We start from the raw sequence: 24,152 nt of genomic DNA on the forward strand, positions 1-24,152 counted from the left end.
CCACTCAAGCAATAGCAGACTGCACATACTCCAGGAGACCTCACAAAGCAGTTTAGCGAGTGTCCCTACCACAACCCAGGGGAGTAGCTCTAAAGTTCCAACTGCGACGGCCTTTTAGGGAGGTGGAGAGACGCCAAGCCCTGGCCTTGACTCTGACGGGCCACGCCTTTTCCGTCGGGATCCCGATGGCAGTGACAGTGACGCTGGAGCCCGCGGGCCGCTGCCGCTGGGACGAGCCCGTGCGCATCGCTGTCCGCGGCCTGGCGCCGGGGCAGCCGGTCACGCTGCGCGCGTCCCTGCGCGACGAGAAGGGCGCGCTCTTCAGGGCCCACGCGCGCTACTGCGCCGACGCGGCCGGCCTGCTGGACCTGGAGCGCGCGCCCGCGCTGGGCGGCAGCTTCGCAGGGCTCGAGCCCATGGGGCTGTTCTGGGCGCTGGAGCCTGAGGAGCCCTTAACGCGGCTGGTGAAGCGGGACGTACAGACGCCCTTCGTCGTGGAGCTGGAGGTGCTCGACGGTCACGAGCCCGAGGCCCAGCGGCTCCTGGGCCGGGCGGTGCACGAGCGCGACTTCCTGGCGCCCGGGGTGCGACGCGAGCCAGTGCGCGCGGGCCGGGTGCGCGCCACGCTCTTCCTGCCTCCAGGTGAGCCGCCCCCTTCCCAGGCTGTTGTGGAAAGCTGGGTATAGTCCCGAGACCCTGGGTGGCCCCTTGTCTGCCTACGGAACCCTGTGGTTGAGGAACTTCTTCAAACTAGCCCCCAAGCTCCAGAGTCTACCAGGAATTTTGGGTGGCAGTTTCTCCTCTAAATTTCAGTGCACTGCCTGGAGGTACTGCCACTCCCTTAGCTGTATGCTAAAAGTGCATTCAGCCGACTCAAAAAGAACATTTATGCTGCTTATGTGCCAGCCACGCAGCTGTATCTCAGATATTAATACTAATATTAGGCAATGACTTCTGCTGACGTGCAAGAATGATTTTTGCCTTCTTTCACATAAAACTTACTGAAAAACAAACTGCTTGCAGGTCCCCTCCTCCTGTCATAAACCGTCTGTCAGTGGTTCTCAACCTGGATGATTTTCCCTTCTCCAAGGGTATTTGGCAATATCTGGAGACATTTTTGCTTATCACAACTGGGGGAGGGAGTGCTATTGGCACCTAGTGGGTAGTGGGTAGAGGCCAGAGATGGTGCAAAAAACCCACAATGCACAGGACAACCCCACAACAAAGAATTATTTTGCTCAAAGTTATCTATAGTGCTAAGGTTAGAAACCCTAGTCTAAGTAAAAACAAGATGCTTGCTAGGTAAAAGTGGTCTGCAAACCGGACAGGTGACCCACCCCTTCCAACCAAATTCCTGACTGAAACCCCTACTATATACAAATGCTGGTGCTGCCATTGTTCACAGAATCCCTAAACTGAATCCTGTGATTATTCTCCAAAACAGGAAGCCCTACTTTATTCTTACAGTTCTTTAGCAATTTACAACCTTAACTGGTCGCTGCCCACTCAACTATGAACTCCTGGGGCTGGAATTGTGACTTACATATCTCCATATCTCTATATTCCTAGAGGCTTACACAGGGATATAATAGGAGCTCAATAAATCATGCTGACTCAGTAAGAATCTCCTAAAGACTTTCAGTTAAAAAAAATTTTTTTTCACTGCCCAACCGTATTTCAATTAAGTCAACTGTTAACTATTTTAGTACTACTGTGGCCCACTTAAAATTTATTGTGTTCTGACTCAAAGACTTTATGTAAACAATGTAGAAAAGTTCAATCACTTAACAAATATATATTAAATCAAGGATTATGCTACTTACAGTAGCTAGCAAAGTCAGACGTGGGCTTCATTGTACCTCCCGCCTATTAGAGTATATAGGCAACTATACTTGGATCGATGAATGGTAAGTGATATGATATGGGAATTGTAGGCCCAGGGTGCTGGTGGGAACAAATAAAATACTACCTAATTCAGCTCAGCCTGAGGGGGTTGGTGGGGGAGGTTGGGAAAGCTACCAGGAATGGAGATCTAAACTTAAATATGAAGACTGATGAATCAACCAGGTCAAAAAAGGTGGCGAGGGGAGGAGAATAGTGTACACCATTTTCAGGGGCCAATGAGAACAGGGCACATTTAGGGATGGCATTCTTTAAGGCTGGAGCAGAGAGTGTAAGGAGTTAGGGAGTATATTCTAATAATCCCCTGTATTTGTAGAGTGTTTTATAGCTGTCAAAGCATTCTCAGGTTTTTTTGTTTTTTGTTTTTTTTTAGGAAAATTTGGTAGAAATGTATATTTCATGCTGTTATTTCTAACTTGGTTCATATATCATTATTGTTTTTTGCAAATATGTGAAAATTTCTGGAGAATATAAGGCATTTTGTTCCCCCTCCCTTCTCCCCAAAGTTTATTTAAAAAAAAAAAAAAGTAAAAAGAGTTCTCCTCTACCTTAACACCCCCACTTCATCCCCAACCTTCCTTGCTTTAAAAACTCCTTTTTGCTGACCAAATTCTGAAACTCAAGAATGTCTTCTTAGTGCTTAAAACCCTTATGATTTGTGGTGCTCTCCAGGCAGCAAACCCTTCCCTGGAATCCTCGACCTGTTTGGAAGTAGTGGTGGCCTTTGTGAATACAGGGCCAGCCTTCTGGCCGGACATGGTTTTGCTGTGCTTGCCCTGGCTTATTTCAGATTTGAAGACCTCCCTGAACATCTGAATGATATGTGCCTGGAGTATTTTGAAGAAGCCGTGAACTTCATGCTACAGCATCCAAAGGTGGGTTCTGGCGCTTGCCTGAATGCAGAGCAGAGCGGGTGAAGCCAACACAGGGCTGGATCCAAAAGCTCTACCAGGACACCCAGGGCTGGAAATATGGCATGAGACACAAAGGCTTATTCAAAAGTTGTTAGGATTATTGTTTTCATTTCTGCCTATCTCTCTTCAATCCCCTGTGACTCAACTGTTTAGTTCCCTTTAGTTCTTGATCAGAATTCAAAGAGTTGGACTTAAAAGTCACTAACCTTGCGTTCTGGTTCTGGGTCTACTACCAAGTGGCCTTATAATCCTGAATAAAGGAGGTGCCCTTTCTGGGATTCAATTTTTCTCATTTATAAGATTAATGTAGGTTCTTCCCTGGTGGTCCAGTAGTGGTCCACTTGCATCTACACTGCAGGGGGCAGAGGTGTGATCTCTGGTCAGGGAACTAAGATCCTGCATGTGCACCACCCCACCCCCCAAAAAAATTAATGTAAATGTGTAGAGGAGAAAAGTTTGCCTATAAAGAGATTTTTGAAGGAATAGGTGACATTTGATTAAAGGCATTTGTATTTTATGATGTGAAGGAATCATTAATTTTGTTAAGTGTATTAACAGCATTATGGTTTTGTAGATAAAGTTCTTATCTGAGACTGAAAAAGTTAATTAAAACATTTTGGAATTATTATAAATGGAATGGAATACATACTCTTTGCTACTATCTAGACTTAAAGAAACCCAAACATTCTAATGTTAAGGAGTAAGATGTACTGCAAAGTCTAATTCTGTTAGAATTCAGGGACTAGTCTCAACAAAGCTGCTAAACCTAGATGATCTTGAACTGATGATTTACTTATGGGTTATAAGGCCCCAGGAACAAGAAAAGACTAATATATACTATCAGGCTGGGAGCCTTTTGTTTTAGATGACCATTCTCTGGCCTTCCTTTGGTTGCATTCCTGCCCACAAGGTGTGGAGTTTGAGGGACCAAGGGAATATGTCTACCTGGAAACCATGTGCCCCTCCCACCATGCCCTTTAGACCTGGAACCCCAGAATTATCTGCCAACCAGCTCTGATCTTGCTTCCAGGCCCTATGCCACTTCTCTGGGTCCATTAATGGGAATATACCTAGGCCTTAAACATATAGGCTGGGGTGTCCATGTGTAAGGGGGCTCTTAAGGTACATGATGGAGCCAGGGATGGGAAGAGAAAGAGAGTTGGCTAAAAACCAGAGACTAGGGCAGGGGCTGGTGCTCCCCCCATGCCATGTTCCAGTACAGAACTCCAAGGAGTCCCAAGATATAAAATTTGAACCTGACCTTATAAGTTGTTATGGAGGCGTATTTATGAAGGTTACAGGAAAAATATTTTTTATTTAACTTTTAAATATTTGTAACTTTTAAAAGTATTTAGGTATAGGGTATATGGGCCTCTGTGTGTACTCTTGACCCAGTTACCATAAATGTTAGTGGAGGCCCTGTGTACTAAGAAATTAATTGATTTGCTCATTAGAAAATATATTTGAACTTTGTGGACTGTTGCATAAGGACGGAAAGCAAATGATATTTCAGAAAGCTGCCTAGAGAATGTAAAATCACAGTTAAATTCTCCATTTATGAATTCTAAACTTGTTCTCGCTCTCTCTTTTCATCAGGTGAAAGGCCCTGGTGTTGGGCTTCTTGGCTATTCCAAAGGAGGTGACCTGTGTCTCTCAATGGCCTCTTTCTTGAAGGGCATCACAGCCACTGTAGTTATTAATGCCTGTGTGGCCAACACACTAGCTCCTCTGCGTTACAAAGATATGATTATTCCTGAGCTCAGCTATGACCTAGAAAAATATACAATCACTGAGTCAGGCTTTTTAAATTTTGTGGATATTTGGGGCAACCCACTGGAGAAAACCAACCACCAAAGTCTTATTCCATTGGAAAAGGCCCAGGGGCCCTTCCTGTTTATTGTTAGCATGGATGATCATAACTGGAAGAGTGAAGTCTATGCTCGTATAGCCTCTGAACGGTTACAAGCCCATGGGAAAGACAGACCCCAGATAATCTACTATCCAGGAACTGGCCATTGTATTGACCCACCTTATTTTCCTCTTTGTAGAGGCTCTGTGCATGCAGTTTTGGGCCAACCAATATTCCATGGAGGTGAGCCAAAGGCTCACTCAAATGCACAAGCAGATGCCTGGCAGCAAATTCAAACTTTCTTCCATAAACATCTCAATGGTAAAAAATCTGTCAGGCCCAGCAAATTGTAACACTGTAATCATAGACCATATATTAATAAAAATCCTGGACTTCCCTGGTAGTCTGTTGTTAAGACTCTGCAGGGCACATGGTTTCAATCTCTGGTCCAGGAAGATTCCACATACTACATATGGTACAGCTAAGCCCACGTGCCACAACTCCTGAAGCCCAAACACTCTAGAGCCCATGCTCTGCAATAAGAGAAAGTACCATAAATGAGAAGCCTGTGCACCCCAACCAGACAGTAGCCCCCACTTGCCACAACTAGAGAAAGCCTGTGTACAGCAATGAAGACCCAGCACAGCCAAAAATAAGAATATAAATTAAAAATAAATAAAACCAACTGTATTAAAAAAAAAAAAATCCTATCCATACAACATGTGGTGGGTTTTCTAGAGCACCCAGCAAACATTTTGTAACAAAACAACCATCTCCGACTCCTTGTCAGGTCCTATCAGCCCTAGCAACCCTACTTTGTTCATTGGTGGGTCCGTCCCTTTCTCCCCTGAACTTTTCCCAGTGTATTTAGGCTAAACCCTGATCTTATCTGTAGGACCAATCTTAACCTTAAGCAGGATAAATATAAGAAGTGCCTGCCCAAGTCTCAACTGCTGGCCTAGATTTGGCCTTGAGTTCTGCTTCTGAAGACTGAGCTTTTGTTCCACTGAGAGTCCCATACACTCTTTGGGCCCTAACTGACCATATCTGACTCCCTGGTGATTCAGACAGTAAAGAGTCTGCCTGCAATGTGAGAGACCCAAGTTCGATCCCTGGATCAGATATATTCCCTGGAGAAGGAAAGGGCAACCCACTCCAGTATTCTTGCCTGGACAATCCATAGACAGAGGAGCCTAGTGGGCTACAGTGGATGGGGTCACAAAGAGTTGGACATGACTGAGCGACTTAACACTTTTTGACCATATCTGAAGCTTGGGAACCTGCCCACTGAAGTCCTTTAAGGAATGGACTGTGCTTCATTCTTGTCTCTGAGCCCCACTCTGAAGTTTGGGAGCATCGACATACTTAATATCTTAAGCTTTGCTTTTATTTTATGAACGCAGAGCTTTGCTTTTATGACCGAGAACCTGGACTTCAATCTCTTCCTTACTGAGAAAGTATCCTTTACAAATTTTGAATTTAAAATTCAAAGGATACTTTACAAAATAAAATTGAATCCTTTATCAAAAAAGCATTTGTTGTAAGCAAAACAGTTTACTGATATATACTGTTGATATGTTAATACTTACTCTTATTATTTATTGTCTAAATTTTCAATCTTGGAACTTGGCTACCTAGAGGAATGCCTTGACACCAGCAGATTTTGGGGACTTAATCTTTGGATGTCAGATTATACCTGACAAATCAGATTTCCTCTCTGCACCATCTGTTCCTATTAACTTTCTACTGGGAAGGACTGGGATCAGTCTCTCTCAATCCATTGCCTTGTATTGGGCACTATCTAGAGTTATGAGACCAAAGCAAAGGGTCTTCTGTGAGTGCAAGAAAATTTTTCTGAGACACATCACTTGGTTTGCTGAGTGCACACTAAGTCTTTCACCAATTTGAGTCTATTCAAGCAAATGCCCATTAGACCTTAACTAATGAAAAGAAGCCCAGCGTGCTGCAGTTCGTGGAGTCGCAAAGAGTCAGACACAACTTAGCAACTGAACAACAACAATGAAAAGAAGGGTTTCTTAGAAGTTACCTAGTTTTGACCGGTTGTCTAAAAATGTGTTGAGTGTATTTATTTATTGTGTAGTATAATTTTCTTTAATTTGAATTGTTGAAGCCTCTGCTTTAACTCACTCCTGGGTGGTTCTACTACCCTAGAGATGCCTTTGGGATGGGACACCATAGAAAGAAGTTATAAAGAAGGTGGGGGGGAGGGTAAGGGCCAAGGTAACACCAGAAGCTAAATATGAGGATGATGACTTAACATCTCTGCAGACTAAAGGAATTAGGTGTAGGGACAGCCCTCCACCTCCGTTTATTTCTTACTGATAAAGTAGCCTTGAAATGCCTACACTGACTAAAGATATTTGGTGACTTTCCCCTGAGAGTTGATTATATGTGACCACTTAGCTTCAAGAATATGAAAAGACAAAAAGATATGATGTTGAAAGACAAATCCCCTAGGTTGGTAGGTGTCCAGTATGCTACTAGAGAAGAGTGGAGAAATAGCTCTGGAAGGCATGAAGAGGCTAAGCCACAACGCCCAGTTGTGGATGTGACTGGTAGTGAAAAGTAAAGTCCATTGCTGTAAAGAACAATACTCCATAGGAACCTGGAATGTTAGCTCCATGAATCAAGGTAAATTGGAAGTGGTCAAACAGAAGATGGCAAGAGTGAACATTGGCATTTTAAAAATCAGTGAACTAAAATGGACAGGAATGGGCAAATTTAATTCAGATGACCATTATATCTACTACTGTGGGCAAGAACCCCTTAGAAGAAATGCTGTAGCCCTCATAGTCAACAAAAAAGTCTAAAGTGCAGTACTTGGGTGCAGTCTCAAAAACAACAGAATGATCTCGGGTCACTTCCAAGGCAAACATTCACTATCACAGTAATCCAAATCTATGCCCCAACCACTAATGCCAAAGAAGCTGAAGTTGAATGGATCTATGAAGACCTACAAGACCTAGAACTAACACTGAAAAAAAAAAAAAAAAAAGAAGATATCCTTTCCATCATGCTGCTGCTGCTGCTAAGTCGCTCCTCTGTTCATGGGAACTTTCCAGGCAAGAGTACTGGAGTGGGTTGCCATTGCCTTCTCTGCCTTTCCATCATAGGGACTGGAATGCAAATTAGAAAGTCAAGAGATACCTGGAGTAACAGGCAAGTTTGGCCTTGGAGTACAAAATGAAGCAAGGCAAAGGTTAAGAGAGTTTTGCCAAGAGAATGCACTAGTCATAGCAAACATCCTCTTCCAATAACACAAGAGACGACTCTACACATGGACATCACCAGATGGTCAATAGATTGATTATATTCCTTGTAGCCAAAGATGGAGAAGCTTTCTACCATCAGCAAAAATAAGACTGGGAGCTGACTGTGGCTCAGATCGTGAACTCCTTATTGCAAAATTCAGACTTAAATTGAAGAAAGTAGGGAAAACCACTAGGCCATTCAGGTATGACCTAAATCAATCTCTTATGATTATACAGTGGAAGTTGTAGGGAATATGCTATGCACAGGCCTGTACTATAATTAACAGGGCCTCTTTGAAAAATAAAAATGACTCTCTCATCACCCCCAGGCAAAGGTCTGGGAGTAGTAAAAAGTACATCCTGGAAAGATATCTTTTTTTTTTTGAAGATGAGGTAGAAGTTTTATTATTGATGGTAAATATATTATGATAAAAAGCTTAAAAATAAGACAAATTTAAAGGAAAGTGATTTTCAATTCCATTATTTTGGAGGAAAGATATCTTGAAAACAAGATGTTGAAGTCCTGATGTGACTGATGGAAAACCATTAGTGACTGTTCCCATAACCAGAGCCTTGAGGGAGTTGCTGAGAAAGGGCTAAACAAAGTCATGAAAGGCCTGAAGGTTTGACACTGAGGACTGTGCATCATATATCTTTATCCCCAATCTGAGATTATAAAGAACAGATATCTCTAGAGCACAACTAAGGAAGTAGACATTAACAATAAAAGGCAGGCAAGGATTAGGATCTGAGTCTTATTTTTCCTTATTTTTCTGCAGCACTGCTCCCTCAAGTCAGTTCGTTCGGCTGGTCCCAACAGAAGTGACAAATAGATTCAAAGGATTAGATCTGATAGAGTGCCTAAAGAACTATGGATAGAGGTTTGTAACATTGTACATGAGGCGGTGATCAAAACCATCCCCAAGAAATGCAAGAGGGCAAAATGGTTGTTTGAGGAGGCCTTACAAATAGCTGAGAAAAGAAGAGAAGCTAAAGGCAAAGGAGAAAGGGAAAAATATACCCATCTGAAAGCAGAGTTCCAGAGAATAGCAAGGAGAGCTAAGAAAGCCTTCCTCAGTGATCAGTGCAGAGAAATAGAGGAAAACAATAGAATGGAAAAGACTAGAGATCTCTTCAAAAAAATTAGTGATACCAAGGGAACATTTCATGCAAAGATGGGCTCGATAAAGGACAGAAATGGTATGGACCTAATAGAGACAGAAGATAGTAAGAAGAGGTGGCAAGAATACACAGAAGAACTATACAAAAAGGATATTCATGGCCCAGATAACCATGATGGTATGATCACTCACCTGGAGCCAGACATCCTGGAGTCCGAAGTCAAGTGGGCCTTAGGAAGCATCACTACAAACAAAGCTAGTGGAGGTGATGGAATTCCAGCTGAGCTATTTCAAATCCTAAAAGATGATGCTGTGAAAGTGCTGCACTCGATATGCCAGCAAATTTTGAAAACTCAGCAGTGGCCACAGGACTGGAAGAGATCAGTTTTCATTCCAATCCCAAAGAAGGGCAATGCAATAAAATGTTCAAATTACTGCACAATTGCACTCATTTCATTCACATGGTAGCAAAGTAATCCTCAAAATTCTTCAAGTTAGGCATCAACAGTATGAGAACCAAGAAATTCCAGATGTACAAGGTGGATTTAGAAAAGGCAGAAGAACCAGAGATCAAATTGTCAACATCCACTGGATCATAGAAGAAGCAAGAGAATTCCAGAAGAATATCTACTTCTGCTTCAATGACTATGCCAAAGCCTTTGACTGTGTGGATCACAACAAAGTGTGGAAAATTCTTAGATGAGAATACTGGACCACCTTACCTGCCTCCTGTGAAACTGGTATGCAGGTCAAGAAGCAACAGTTAGAACCAGACATGGAACAATGGACTGGTTCCAAACTGGGAAAGGAGTACATCAAGGCTGTATATTGTCACCTTGCTTATTTAACTTATATGCAGAGCACATCATGCAAAATGCCAGGATGGATGGAGCACAAGCTGGAATGAAGATTTTGGGAGAAATATCAATAACCTCAGATATGCAGATGACACTACCTTTATGATAGAAAGCAAAGAGGAATTAAAGATACTCTTGATGAAGGTGAAAAGTGAAAGTGTTCGTCGCTCAGCCATGTCCGACTCTTTGTGACCCTGTGGACTGTAGCCTGCCAAGCTCCTTTGTCCATGGGATTTTTCCGGGCAAGAATACTGGAGTGCATTGCCATTTCTTTCTCCAGGGGATCTTCCCGACCCAGGGATAGAACCTAGGTTTCCTGCATTGCAGACAGAGTCTTTACCATCTGAGCCCCCAGGGAAGCCCTAGAGAGTGAAAAAGCTGGCTCAAAACTCAACATTCCAAAAACAAAGATCATGGATTCAGTCGCATTACTTCATGACAAATGGGTGGGAAAACGATGGAAACAGTGAAAGACTTTATTTTCTTGGGCTCCAAAATCACTTCGGACAGTGACTTCAGCCATGAAATTAAAAGATGTCTGCTCCTTGGAAGAAAAGCAATGATAAACCTAGACAGCATATTAAAAAGCAGACACTACTTTGCCAACAAAGGTCTATCTAGTCAAAGCTATGGTTTTTCCAGTAGTAATGTATGGATGTCAGAGCTGGACAATAAAAAAGACTGAGTGCTGAAGAATTGATGTCTTCAAACCATGGTGCTGGAGAAGACTCTTGAGAGTCCCTTGGACTGCAAGGAAATCAAACCAGTCAATCCTAAAGGAAATCAACCCTGAATATTCATTGGAAAGACTCATGGTGAAGCTGAAGCTCCAATACTTTGGCCACCTGATGTGAAGAACTGATTCATTGGAAAAGACCCTGATGCTGGAAAAGATTGAAGGCAGGAGGAGAAGGGGATGACAGAGGATGAGATGGTTGGATGGCATCACTGACTCAATGGACATGAGTTTGAGTAACCTCAGGAGATAAGGAAGGAAAGGGAAGCCTGTCATGCTGTAGTCCACTGGGTCGCAAAGAATAGGACACAACTGAGCGACTGAACAACAAGCTCTAAGATTTCAAGATTTCAAAAAGTTTTCTTGGTGTTAAAAAGTTACCTAAAATATGGCAAATGTTAATTAAAAGGGAGAAAGGGAAAAGGTATGCATAAAATGGAGCCAGAAATGAGGCCCATACAATAATGCTTATTATGAAGTTCTATATACCTGCTTTGATTGGGCCACTCATTCAGCTGTTTGTTTTCTAATTGTCTATGCAAAGAAGGAAACAACCAGTTACACAAAATTTACAGCACTCATAAAATAAAAGTAGAGCTTAGAAATCAATTCCTCCCAAAGGCTTTCTTACTAAGAAGCATTAAATGATTAAAAGGTAGTACCCTCAAGATTGCCTCTAACAGTAGATATAAATTCCAGGCTCCACCACTTTCTGTGTGACCATGGGTAAGTTATTAACTTCTCTAAGCCTCCATGTCCTTATATATAAAGTGGGGATAATTATAATGATAATAATAGAAACTACTTCACTGGGCTATTATGATTAAATTAAATTGTCTAAGTAAAGCATGGAACATATTTAAACTCAAATATTAGGGTTTCCCTGATGGCTCAGACAGTGAAGAATCTGTCTGTAATGTGCAATGCAGGAGACTCAGGTTCAGTCCCTGGGTCAGGAAGATCCCTTGGAGGAGGGCATGGCAATCCACTCCAGTATTCTAGCCTGGAGAATTCCATGGACAGAGAGAGGAGCCTGATGGGCTACAGTCCATGGGGTCACAAAGAGACGGATACAACTGAGTGATATTTAAACTCTCAAATGTTAGCTCTTATTATTTCAGATGAGGAAATTTGAGACCTGGGAGGATTAAGAAATATATTCAGTTGATAGGAGAACAGGGTCAGCCCAACTCCAAAGCCCAAGCCTTCACACAGCTTTCAAGCTGGATGAGATAAGCTCAAATAGTGTAGATCTGACTGATGAGGATTACTGGGAAGTTAAAGGTCTATTAGGGTCACATATTGGAGGCTCCATAAACCAAATGGACAGTTAAGATTTAAAATGATAAGAAATAAGGAACCATTTATAACATACTGATTTTTATTTTTTAATGACTGCCAATAATTTTCCCTTATGCTTAGTGGCTCAAAAAAGTTGAAGTCAAAAAGAAAAGCTTAATTAGAAACACACACAAAAAGTAATAAAAACAAAAAACAAATCAGAAAATAGAGCCAAATTTAGCCCATTGTTCTGCTTTCCTTTGTATATCTATTGCCCTTGGATGTACTTCCATCAGGGTGAGACAGACCAGTGAACCATTTTGAAAGCAAATATATGTTTTTGTCAACCACTGATCATTTAAAAATTGTATAAACCTGTTACAAATATCAGCCAACTGAAAGCCTCAAACACATCTTAAGTCCTTTGGAGTATCATGATTAAGCTATTGTGTACATTCATTTTAAATGGTCTTTGAACACTGGGAAGGTAAAAGCTTGTCAAAGGGATTCTCTTCCTTCGGGTGGTACATGCTGAGGTGTATAAAATCCATCATTCATGTCACTTTAATGATGAATGTGGGGAGCAGAAGTCAAAATTACTTGAGTTGTTTTCTAAAACTGGGAGTCAGCTATATGTTGTCCAAAGACAGACTTTAAACAAAGTACTTTTCAAAAAGACAGGATTGTTGGTCCAGTAACTATGTACTTTCAGTGGCAAATATTTTCCATCCATGAATCAGAATACATGATAATTACTATCTTATTTATGGAATAAGTGGGATAAGATGCATATTTGAAAATGAGGTTGTTTCAAAAAGAATTCAAGATTACACATCCACACATCTTTCATGACACAGCAATTTAATAGAATGTTTTTACTTGGGTTAATTTAAGGGACTAGATCTGATAGAGTGCCTGATGAACTATGGACGGAGGTTCGTGACATTGTACAGGAGATAGGGATTAAGACCATCCCCAAGAAAAAGAAATGCAAAAAAGCAAAATGGCTGTCTGAGGAGGCCTTACAAATAGCTGTGAAAAGAAAAGAAATGAAAAGCAAAGGAGAAAAGGAAAAATATACCCATTTGAATGCAGAGTTCCAAAGCCACTTATGTTTCGCTGCGGTCAAAGCCGGGAAGATCTGGGCACCCAGTGGCTGGCTGCACTTCGAACCCCCGAGACCCCGTCCAGCTTCGGAGGTCTATGTCCACGTCATCCCCTTCCTTTCAAAAGGCCGCGACGCCTAAGACTGGGCTAACCAATGAGTTTCTGGATATTAAAGTGGAAGGCTTAGGCTCCAGGAAGGGGGCACTTTGTAGCGGGCAGGTGGGGGGCGGGCCGCGGAGCGGGGGTCAGTGACCAAGGCTGCCTCGTCCTCTCGCCTGCCCACTATAAAGCAGACGGCCGAGGGAGCGGGGGTGTGTTGGGCTCGGATAGGGACCAAGCTCCAAGCTCTGGGCGGCGACTTCACAGGCCTGCAGGCCAGGGGGCTTGTGTGGAGCCTCATGCCAACCGGCTTGAAGGATCCCTGCCTTCCCAAGGATGCCGAGAGCAGTGAATGAAAACTCTCCTCCCTGTGGAGGCGACAGTCCACCCCGCGCCGTGGTGGCTGGCAGTGCAGCTGGCCCTGGCGCTCGCCTCTTCCAGCAAGCAGCACCGGTTCTCCAGCCGCAGCCGCGTGGCCCTAGGGGGTGGGGGTGGGGTGCCCGCCACCTATACGGCTTCCTGCTGCCCCCTGGTGTGTAGGGCTTTTTACGCACAGGGCCTTGCAGTGGATTTAAGGACTGGACTTGGAAACTAGCTTGCTTTGCTACTTAATTTGTCGTCTGAAAATAACCCGAGTGCCTTAATTCCTTTGTTTTGCCACCTAGATATCAGGTGGGACATTCATTCCTCTAAACCGTGGTCGGGATTTAAATTTAATCTGCTTGGATATTTCTGCCAGGTGCCCATCTTCCTAACTTCTAGTGAGGCAGAAGTTATTCCTTGTGAGCATACATCTTGCAGGTTTGTTCTTCAGTTCAGTTCAGTCGCTCAGTCGTGTCCGACTCTTTGCGACCCCATGAATCGCAGCACGCCAGGCCTCCCTGTCTATCAACTCCCGGAGTTCACTCAAACTGTTGTCCATCGAGTCGGTGATGCCATCCAGCCATCTCATCCTCTGTCGTCCCCTTCTCCTCCTGCCCCCAATCCCTCCCAGCATCAGGGTCTTTTCCAGTGAGTCAACTCTTCGCATGAGGTGGCCAAAGTATTGGAGTTTCAGCTTTAGCATCAGTCTTTCCAATGAACACCCAGGACTGATCTCCTTTAGAATGGACTGGTTGGACCTCCTTGCAGTCCAAGGGACTCTCAAGAGTCTTCTCCAACACCACCGTTCAAAAGCATCAATTCTTTGGCACTCAGCTTTCTTCACAGTCCAACTCTCACATCCATACATGACCACTGGAAAAACCATAGCCTTGACTAGATGGACCTTTGCTGGCAAAGAAATGTCTCTGCTTTTGAATATGCTATCTAGGTTGGTCATAACTTTCCTTCCAAGGAGTAAGCGTCTTTTAATTTCATGGCTGCAATCACCATTTGCAGTGATTTTGGAGCCCCCCAAAATAAAGACTGACACTGTTTCCACTGTTTCCCCATCTATTTGCCATGAAGTGATGGGACCAGATGCCATGATCTTAGTTTTCTGAATGTGAGCTTTAAGCCAACTTTTTCACTCTCCTCTTTCACTTTGTTCTTACCAAATCTAAAATTGCTTTAGTTTCTAGCATGAAATGCTTGTCTGCCTATCTCTGCTAGGCGGAGCTTTGTGTAAATTTAACTTTTTTCCTTATCATTTCTTGTTAAAATGGTGAGAGTAGTGGATACAAATATTGTCTGTCGGTGGTATCTGTTCAAGACCCAAAGTGACTGAGGTCACAGTATATCGTTCACACTTTCACACTGCCTTCACATTAAGGTAAAGATGACCTTTTTGTTGTTTCTGACATTAATATCGTGGAGACCTTCACCAGGATGAGAAAACTGTTTTGTTATTCATTTCATAGGTCAAAGAACAGTTTGTTTATAGTATAAACAGTTTATTTATAGTATAAATGAGGAAGCAAGGCCTAAAGTGTTTTAATCAAATCAAATTAATCAAATCAGACAGTTAGGTGATGTTAAAATCAGGGTACAGTCAAATTCTTTGAGCTCTAACTCTGACCTTTATAAACACAGCCTGGGTGAGTGAATCAGTGAGTGAAATAATTGGGTTTTTAAGAGCCCAGTATGGCATATCCCCTCCTCTCACCCTCAGGATCCTTAGGAACAACTAAGAATCATTTAAATGAGAGATTTAACATTTTCACAGCTAGGGGATGGGAGAGGTTAGGATTTTTTGGAAATAGCCTATAAAGTCCTCACAGATTTCCATAATGGGAATTAATGCAATAAAATTCTCAGTTTTCTTTAATGTGATAATCACATTAGAATTTTGAAACCTGTGGCTGGAAAATTCCATTGCCAGAATGATTTGAGGGTCTGTAGTTATGTCTTTTTCATGATTTGCGTTAGTCTTTCTGGACCTAATCTTGAATCTAGAAGTGCTTGAGATTTATCTGATTTTAAACAGAGCAGATCAAGATATGCTGAGATATCTGAATGTTGAGAAAACCTCCTTGTAAAAGCACTACCTTAATATGTATACTCTACAACTTGTTTCTAGATTTGAGAATTTAGCAATGGTCTCTGGCACTGGAATTTTTAGGCCTTTTAGTTTGGTTTGTATCCTAATGCTCTTGTTTCTTCTGTACTTATATGGATTTATTTGGCACTTTTAATTGGAATAACACAGAAGTATATATCAGAAAAATAGTAGGAGGCAATTGGCTGGGAAGTTCTCTTAAAAGTGGTGATTGAATAACATAATCTCCAGTAGGGGTGTTGAAAGAGAAATAGCAGGCCAACATTAGGAGGATATTAATTTGATATTTTACTACCTTTCCACCCATACTGTTCACTTTATATTACACCTTCATTAGACCTTTAAAATAATTTAAACCTTGCTTAATTACGGATTTTGGTCAGTAATTTTGACTGAATCTTAAGTTTATTGAGAAGTCAAAGGGCCTTTTAAAGCTTAATGTCTTATTTTTTAAATGAAATATTATTCTTTTATAACTCGAAACCTGCAGAAACTTTTTTAAGATTTACCAGGACTTAAGACTTCAAACCAAATCATTTCCATTTCTTTGGTGCTAGTTTTCATAATTTTTTCCCATTTCCTAGTGATTTACTCCGGAGAAGGCTATGGCACCCCACTCCAGTAATCTTGCCTGGAAAATCCCATGGATGGAGGAGCCTGGTAGGCTGCAGTCCATGAGGTCGGTAAGAGTCGGACACGACTGAACGACTTTGCTTTGACTTTTCACTTTCATGAATTGGAGAAGGAAATGGCAACCCACTCCAGTGTTCTAGCCTGGAGAATCCCAGGGACGGGGCAGCCTGGTGGGCTGCCATCTATGGGGTCGCACAGAGTCGGACACGACTGAAGCGACTTAGCAGCAGCAGCAGCAGTGATTTCCTCATGGATGGAGGGGGGGTTGGAATATAAAACCATTGGTATATATGCAGCTTTAAAGTAGCCTGTTGTCTGGCAGAAAACTCTCTGACATAAATCACAGCAAGCCCCTCTATGACCAACCTCCTCAGTTCAGTTCAGTTCAGTAGCTCAGTCGCGTCCGACTCTTTGCGACCCCATGAATTGCAGCACGCCAAGCCTCCCTGTCCATTACCATCTCCCGGAGTTTACTCAAACTCACGTCCATCAAGTCGGTGATGCCATCCAGCCATCTCATCCTCTGTTGTCCCCTTCTCCTCCTGCCCCCAATCCCTCCCAGCATCAGAGTCTTTTCCAATGAGTCAACTGTTCGCATGAGGTGGCCAAAGTACTGGAGTTTCAGCTTTAGCATCAGTCCTTCCAAAGAACACCCAAGGTTGATCTCCTTTAGAATGGACTGGTTGGACCTCCTTGCAGTCCAAGGGACTCTCAAGAGTCTTCTCCAACACCACCGTTCAAAAGCATCAATTCTTTGGCACTCAGCTTTCTTCACAGTCCAACTCTCACATCCATTCATGACCGCTGGAAAAACCATAGCCTTGACTAGATGGACCTTTGCTGGCAAAGAAATGTCTCTGCTTTTGAATATGCTATCTAGGTTGGTCATAACTTTTCAGAAGCAGAAGATATTAAGAAGAGGTGGCAAGAATACACAGAAGAACTGTACAAAAAAGATCTTCACGACCAAGATAATCACGATGGTATGATCACTCACCTAGAGCCAGACATCATGGAATGTGAAGTCAAGTGGGCCTTAGAAAGCATCACTACAAACAAAGCTAGTGGAGGTGATGGAATTCCAGTTGAGCTATTTCAAATCCTGAAAGATGATGCTGTGAAAGTGCTGTACTCGATATGCCAGCAAATTTGGAAAACTCAGCAGTGGCCACAGGACTGGAAAAGGTCAGTTTTCATTCCAATCCCAAAGAAAGGCAATGCCAAAGAATGCTCAAACTACTGCACAATTGCTCTCATCTCACACACTAGTAAAGTAATGCTCAAAATTCTCCAAGCCAGGCTTCAGCAATACGTGAACCGTGAACTTCCAGATGTTCAAGCTGGTTTTAGAAAAGGCAGAGGAACCAGAGATCAAATTGCCGACATCCGCTGGATCATCAAAAAAGCAAGAGAGTTCCAGAAAAACATCTATTTCTGCTTTATTGACCCACCTCCTAGAGTAATGGAAATAAAAACAAAAATAAACAAATGGGACCTAATTAAACTTAAAAGCTTTTGCACAATGAAAGAAACTATAAGCAAGGTGAAAACAGCCCTCAGAATGGGAGAAAGTAATAGTAAATGAAACAACTGACAAAGAATTAAGCTCCAAATATATATAAGCAGCTCAATACCAGAAAAATGAATAGCCCTATCAAAAACAGCAAAAGACCTCAACAGACATTTCTCCAAAGACATACAGATGGCTAATAAACATATGGAAAGATACTCAACATCACTCATTATTAGAGAAATGCAAATCAAAACCACAATGAGGTATCATCTCACTCCAGTCAGTATGTGAAGTGAGTGAAGTGAAGTCGCTCAGTCGTGTCCCACTCTTTGCAACCATGTGGACTGTAGCCTACCAGTCTTCTCCGTCCATGGGATTCTCCAAAGAATACTGGAGTGGGTTGCCATTTCCTTCTCCAATACTGTTGCTGGGAATGCAAACTGGTACAGCCACTATGGTGAACAGTGTGGAGATTCCTTAAAAAACTGGGAATAGAATTTCTGTATGACCCAGCAATCCCCCAGAATAAGAGAAATACATGTGCCCTTAATGTTCATTTCACCACTATTTACAATAGCGATATGGAAGCAACCTAGATGTCCATCAGCAGATGAATGGATAAAGACGCTGTTACATATACACAATGGAATATTCAGTTCAGTTCAGTTCAGCTCAGTCACTCAGTCGTGTCCGACTCTTTGCGACCCCATGAATCGCAGCACGCCAGGCCTCCCTGTCCATCACCAACTCCCAGAGTTCACTCAGACTCACGTCCATCGAGTCAGTGATGCCATCCAGTCATCTCATACTCTGTCGTCCTCTTCTCCTCCTGCCCCCAATCCCTCCCAGCATCAGAGTCTTTTCCAATGAGTCAACTCTTCGCATGAGGTGGCCAAAGTACTGGAGTTTCAGCTTTAGCATCATTCCTTCCAAAGTATTACTCAGCTATAAAAAGGAATGCATTTGAGTCAGTTCTAATGAGGTGGATGAAACTAGAACCTATTATATAAAGTGAAGTCAGAAAGAGAAAAACAAATACTGCATATTAACATATATATATATGGAACTTAGAAAGACGGTACTGGCAATCCTACATGCAAGGCAGCAAAGCAGCCACAGATGTAAAGAACAGGCTTTTGGATTCAGTGGGAGAAGGTAAGGGTGGGATGATTTGAGACAACAGCATTGAAATATGTACATTACAATACGGAAAGGGGACGGCCAGTGAAAGTTCAATGCACAAACCAGGGCACCTAAAGCCTGTCCTCTGGGACAACCCTGAGAGGGGTGGGGTGGGGTGGGGATGGGCTGGGGAGGGGGAGGAACTGTTACAGGGAAGTTTAAAAGCTTTAAACTCTAAGCACCTACGTCACTCCAGATTAGCCTGAAACTACTTTCACAAGAGAAAAAGATATCTCCCCCACCTCTCTACGAGGTTAAGCTGCCGAGCTCCCTAAATCACTCTCAGCTGCGCTGCAGTCCCTGGGAAGAGACCGCCACAGAGCCAGACGACCCGGGCGAACGCTCGCACGGTCCCACAATGCCCCGCTCGCGCCACCGTGAGGGCGGAGAAAAAAGACGACTGCCCGTGTAGGGAATCCGAGACGAGCTCCGAGAAGTGCGCGTGCGCACTGACCCCGGCGGACCCTAGCAACCAGAGCAGTGACAGTAGCAACCGCCGGAATGGTAAGTACCCTCTAGGCCTCGCAGCCAAAGCTGCAAGTAGATTGGAAGTGAAAAGGGTAACTGTGGAGGGTTGAGGGTGGGGGACATCGTCCATCACCGGAAGGGAGCGAGTAGCGGACGCTTGCTGGGTGGATTCAGAGGCCTGGGGCGAAAGAGAAGCCCTGGCATTGGGTTGTCTGGGGGTGAGGACAGCCCGGGCAGAGAAAAGGCAGGGCAAAGAGCAGAAAATTCTCGAAAAAGAGCGGATTAGAGTGGGACAAGTGATGGAAGGCAGAGTGTGAATAAGGATATCATTTTAATATAAGTAATTTACCCTCCCACCCCCAAGCGAGATGGAGGGTGGGGTTGGTTAGGAGAGATTGTGTGTAACACTGGTTGCTGCAATGTTTATAAACCTGTGATGTGCCCATGTTCCACTCTGAACAACTCTCAGTTCAGTTGTTAGTAAACACTGTAAAACCCTCTCTGATAGAACATACTAGGATAGTGTTTCTCAAATTTAAGTATGCATAAGTATGATTTTGGACTAAACTGGAGTGCTGATTATGAATTTTTAACATAAGTAGGGGTTTTCAGAATGTGCATTTCAAGTGACTCTAAAACTAGAGAGCTCCGCCTGACACTCTGAGAAATATTGCTCTCTTAGGCTTTAAATCTGTCGGTGATCTATCCAATCAAATCTCTTTATGAAGTAATGATTTTACCTAGTGATGCTCATTTCCTACTTAAAGTGAGCACTGTCTTGCTTACAAACTTGGTAGATCCAACTAGTAGTTTAAGTTGTTGTTTGGCTAAAGACCAAACCAAAGCTATTTAGCAAAGTATGTGATTGTCCTGCCTAATGGAAATATTTATTGTTGTTCAGTTGCTAAATCGTCTCCTACTTTTTGCAATCCCATGGATTGCAGCAGGCCAGACTTCCCTGTCCTTCACTATCTCCAGAATTTGCTCAAACTCATGTCCATTGAGTCCGTGATGCTATCTGTCTTATCCTCTGCCATCTCCTCCTTTTGTCTTTAGTCTTTCCCAGCATCAGGGTCTTTTCCAATGTGAAATATTTATAAAGAATAAGTTTAATTAGTTTTCTGCTATCGAAATGAGCAGAAATTGAACCCTGAAAATTCAAATGATGAGGAAAATATGCCTGCCCTCAGCCACCAGGTTAAATTCTACTCTTAAAAGTAGTTTCCCTTCTACATTTCTTACTATATTCCACAGGCATTTAGCTGAAGAAAAAAAAAAAGGAAAGTTTAAAAATTCTGGAACATAAATTTGTATTTAGGTGAAGAAATAACTGGCCCTAAATAATTTTGAAAGTAGGAACCATAAGAATTATTGAAAATCTTCGAATAGAGAATCAGAACGAGTAGTTAAGTGAAGCTCACTGAAGCTGCAAGCTTGTAGTTTTGGGGCCTTCTAGAAATACTGTCCCACATAGTTTTTTATTTAAGAAAATTAGCTTCTAATGTCTTAAAATGATCATATTTTATACCAAAATGCAGATTTCTGGCTTCTCTGAAAAATCCGAAATACCATATTTTTCTATCAGACACATCTTTTTTCATATTTTTGTATTACTGAAATATGGTGTGATATAATTGGGTGCATATTTTCTTTCCTGATGGTATATAAAGTAAGGGTGTTACTTTCAATTAACAAGAGTTTTCATATTTGAAGAAATGTGATGTTAGGGTAACTCTGGTCCCAAGTCCCACCTGCCAGTGGTTTTCTAGAACCAAATAGTGGTTATCCTCTTTACATGGCCAGCTTTACCCATTAATGATGTCCACTGGTTATTTAGACATTTCAGGTTTTAACTCCTGCTACCTATAGGGGAACTAGTCACTTTATAGACCAGTTTATGGATAACTTGATTGCTTCCAACTTGAAAGTGTTCCTATAAGTGTCTTTTTTTTGGATCCATCCATGGATTTCTCTATGGGCTTCCCTGGTGGCTCAGAGATTAAAGCGTCTGCCTGCAATGCGGGAGACCTGGGTTCAATCCCTGGGTTGGGAAGATCCCCTGGAGAAGGAAATGGCAATCCAGTCCAGTATTCTTGCCTGGGAAATCCCAGGGACAGAGGAGCCTGGCAGGCTACAGTCCATGAGGTTGTAAAGAATCGGACATGACTTAATGACTAAAGCAACAACAACAAAGATTTCCCTGGAAAATATACCCGGGAGTGAGATTGTGGGATCATAGGGTCTCTGCATACTTAATTTCCCTAGGCACTGTCAGATTGGGTTCCAGAACAGCTATACTATTTCTTACTTCCTTCAGTGATGGATGAAAGTTTCTATTTCTACATTCTCACCAATTTTCTGACTTTTGCCTATATGAGGATGTATTTTAGTATCCCATTGTTTTACTGCATTTCTCTGATTTTCAGTGAGTTCAAATATCTCATTGTTAGTCATCATCTGTATTTCAGTTTCTGTAAATTTTCTGTATATATTTTTTGCCAACTTTTCCCTTTTTTTAATTTGTTTTTTTTTTTTTAAATTTCAGGAGTTCCTTGTATATTCTAGATATTAGTCCTTTGTTGGTTTTATTTTGAAAATATCTCTCAATTTTTCTAACTTGTCAACAGTGTCCTGCATTTGCTGTATTCTAGTATTTATTAGTTTATTCTATTGCATTTTATACACAGATGATCATCTACACATAGTTTTATTTTTTAGTGTAATATTGATAAAGATCTTTTGTACCATGTTAAACAGTAGCAATGATAGGAGATAGGCATCCTTGATGTGTCTGGAATCTTAGAATACTTTTTTCTTTTCTATTGAAGTATAGTTGATTTACAATGTTGTGTTGTTTTCTGGTATATAGCAAAGTGATTCAGTTACACATGTTTATATATATATATATTCTTTTTCATTATAGTTTATTTCAAGACATTGAATATAGTTCCCTGTGCTAAACAGATACTTTGTTGTTTATCTATTTTATAAATAATAGTGTGTATTTGTTGCTCCTAAATTCCTAATTTCTCTCTCCTCTATTTTTTCCCTTTGGTAACCGAAAGTTTGTTTTCTATGTCGGGAGTCTACCTCTGTTTTGTAAATAAGTTAATTTGTAACTTTTTTTTTAGATCCCACATATAAGTGATATCATATGATATTTGTTTTTCTCTGTCTGGCTTACTTCACTTAGTATGATAATCTCTAGGTCCATCCATATTGCTGCAAATGGCATTATTTCATTCTTTTATGGCTGAGTAGTATTCCATTGTACATATATATATATAACACATCTTTTTTATCCATTCATTTGTCAATGGACATTTAGCCATGTCTTGGCGATTGTAAAATAGTGCTTCAGTGAACACTGGAAAGCATATATCTTTTCAAATTATGGTTTTCTCCAGATATATGCCCAGGAGTAGGGCTGCTGGATCATATAGTAGTTCACTTTCTAGTTTTTTTAAGGAACTTCCATTCCGTTTTCTGTACTGGCTGCACCAGTTTACAGTCCCACCAAAAGGGCAGGAGTGTTCTGTTTTCTCCACACCCTTACCAACATTTATTATTTGTGGAGTTAAATTAAAAATTATTTTTTGTTGAAGTATAGTTGATGGTTTTGAAATTATGGTGCTGGAGAAGACTCTTAAGAGTCCCTTGCACTTCGAGGACATCAAACCAGTCAATCCTAAAGGAAATCAACCCTGAATATTCATTGGAAGGACTGTTGCTGAAGTTCCAATACTCTGGCCACCTGATATGAAGAACCAACTCATTGGAAAAGGCCCTGATGCTGGGAAAGAGTGAAGGCAAAACAAACTCCAAGAGATAGTGGATGACAGAGGAGCCAAGCATGCTGCAGTCTGGGGTCACAAAGAGTCAGACACAACTTAGCAACTGAGTAACAATGACCACAACAACAGCATAGCTGGTTTACAGTGTTGTGTTAGTATCAGGTGACAGCAGAGTGAATCAGTATAGACTTTTTAATGATGGCTGTTCTGACCCGTGTGAGGTGATACCTCTTTGTAGTTTTGATTTGCATTTCTCTAATAATTAGTGATGCTGAAAATCTTTCATGTGCCTATTGGCCATCTGTATGTCTTCTTTGAAGAAATGTCTGTTTAGGTTTTCTGCTCATTTTTTCGGTGGGCTGTGTGTTTGTTTTTTACCATACCATGCAGCATGTGGGATCCTGTTTCCCAACCAGGGATTGAACCTGTGCCCCCTGTAGTGGAAGCATAGAGTCCTAACTGCTGGACCACCAGGGAAGTCCCTGAATTTTTGTTGTTGTTGTTGTTACTGACTTATATGAGCTGTTTGTATATTTTGGAAATTAAGCCCTTCATCAGTCACATCATTTACAAATATTTTCTTCCAGCCCACAGGTTGTTTTGTTTATGGTGATTTTGCTGTGCAAAACTTTTGAGTTTCATTAGGTCCCATTTGTTTATTTTTGTTTTTGTTTCTATTACCTGTTTTGCCTATGTTGTCTTCTAGGAGTTTGAGGATACTTTAATGTTACCTTCCCAATTTGGCCCACCCTTGACCACCTTATTTAAAGTAAATATCCACCATAGACATATACACACATCCTGATACTCTTTACTGAGCTCAGCTTTTTCTTTTTCCTTAGTAATTATCACCTTCTAATATACTATATGACTTATCTATTTATTTATTATATCAGTTACCATCGGTCTCCCAGCGATAGATATAGATTCCCGTAAGGCAGGAAT

The 24,152-nt window shown here is 41.8% G+C and overlaps 2 protein-coding genes across 3 annotated transcripts in view; both read left to right on the forward strand.

Moving 5' to 3' along the window:
- ACOT6 (acyl-CoA thioesterase 6) lies at window positions 1–5,062 on the forward strand. Of its 2 annotated transcripts, none has more exons than XM_055538602.1 (3): window positions 1–642; window positions 2,575–2,777; window positions 4,413–5,062. In XM_055538602.1, exons 1-3 carry the CDS (start codon window positions 186–188, stop codon window positions 5,016–5,018), a joined length of 1,266 nt encoding a protein of 421 aa, XP_055394577.1. In that variant the 5' UTR covers window positions 1–185; the 3' UTR covers window positions 5,019–5,062. The 2 variants fall into 2 exon arrangements, with proteins under 2 accessions (XP_055394577.1, XP_055394578.1); XM_055538603.1 differs by having other exon boundaries at window positions 510–642; window positions 2,693–2,777.
- Window positions 5,063–19,200: 14,138 nt separating this feature from the next.
- DNAL1 (dynein axonemal light chain 1) overlaps window positions 19,201–24,152 on the forward strand; it is a 35,544-nt gene continuing 30,592 nt past the window's right edge. The window contains exon 1 of the mRNA XM_055538609.1: window positions 19,201–19,449. Within this exon, the coding sequence (XP_055394584.1) occupies window positions 19,447–19,449 (3 nt within the window). The 5' untranslated portion in view covers window positions 19,201–19,446. The remainder of the gene's footprint in view (window positions 19,450–24,152) is intronic.

The sequence above is a fragment of the Bubalus kerabau genome, chromosome 10 (assembly GCF_029407905.1).
Source record: "Bubalus kerabau isolate K-KA32 ecotype Philippines breed swamp buffalo chromosome 10, PCC_UOA_SB_1v2, whole genome shotgun sequence".
In the NCBI taxonomy this organism is placed as follows: domain Eukaryota; kingdom Metazoa; phylum Chordata; class Mammalia; order Artiodactyla; family Bovidae; genus Bubalus; species Bubalus kerabau.

Excerpts from the sequence above, each read along its gene's own strand:
- ACOT6 (XM_055538602.1), top strand. The coding sequence starts at position 186 with ATGGCAGTGACAGTGACGCTGGAGCCCGCGGGCCGCTGCCGCTGGGAC. Across the intron at positions 643-2,574 it reads CACGCTCTTCCTGCCTCCAG|GCAGCAAACCCTTCCCTGGA; the intron begins GTGAGCCGCCCC and ends GGTGCTCTCCAG. Across the intron at positions 2,778-4,412 it reads TCATGCTACAGCATCCAAAG|GTGAAAGGCCCTGGTGTTGG; the intron begins GTGGGTTCTGGC and ends TCTTTTCATCAG.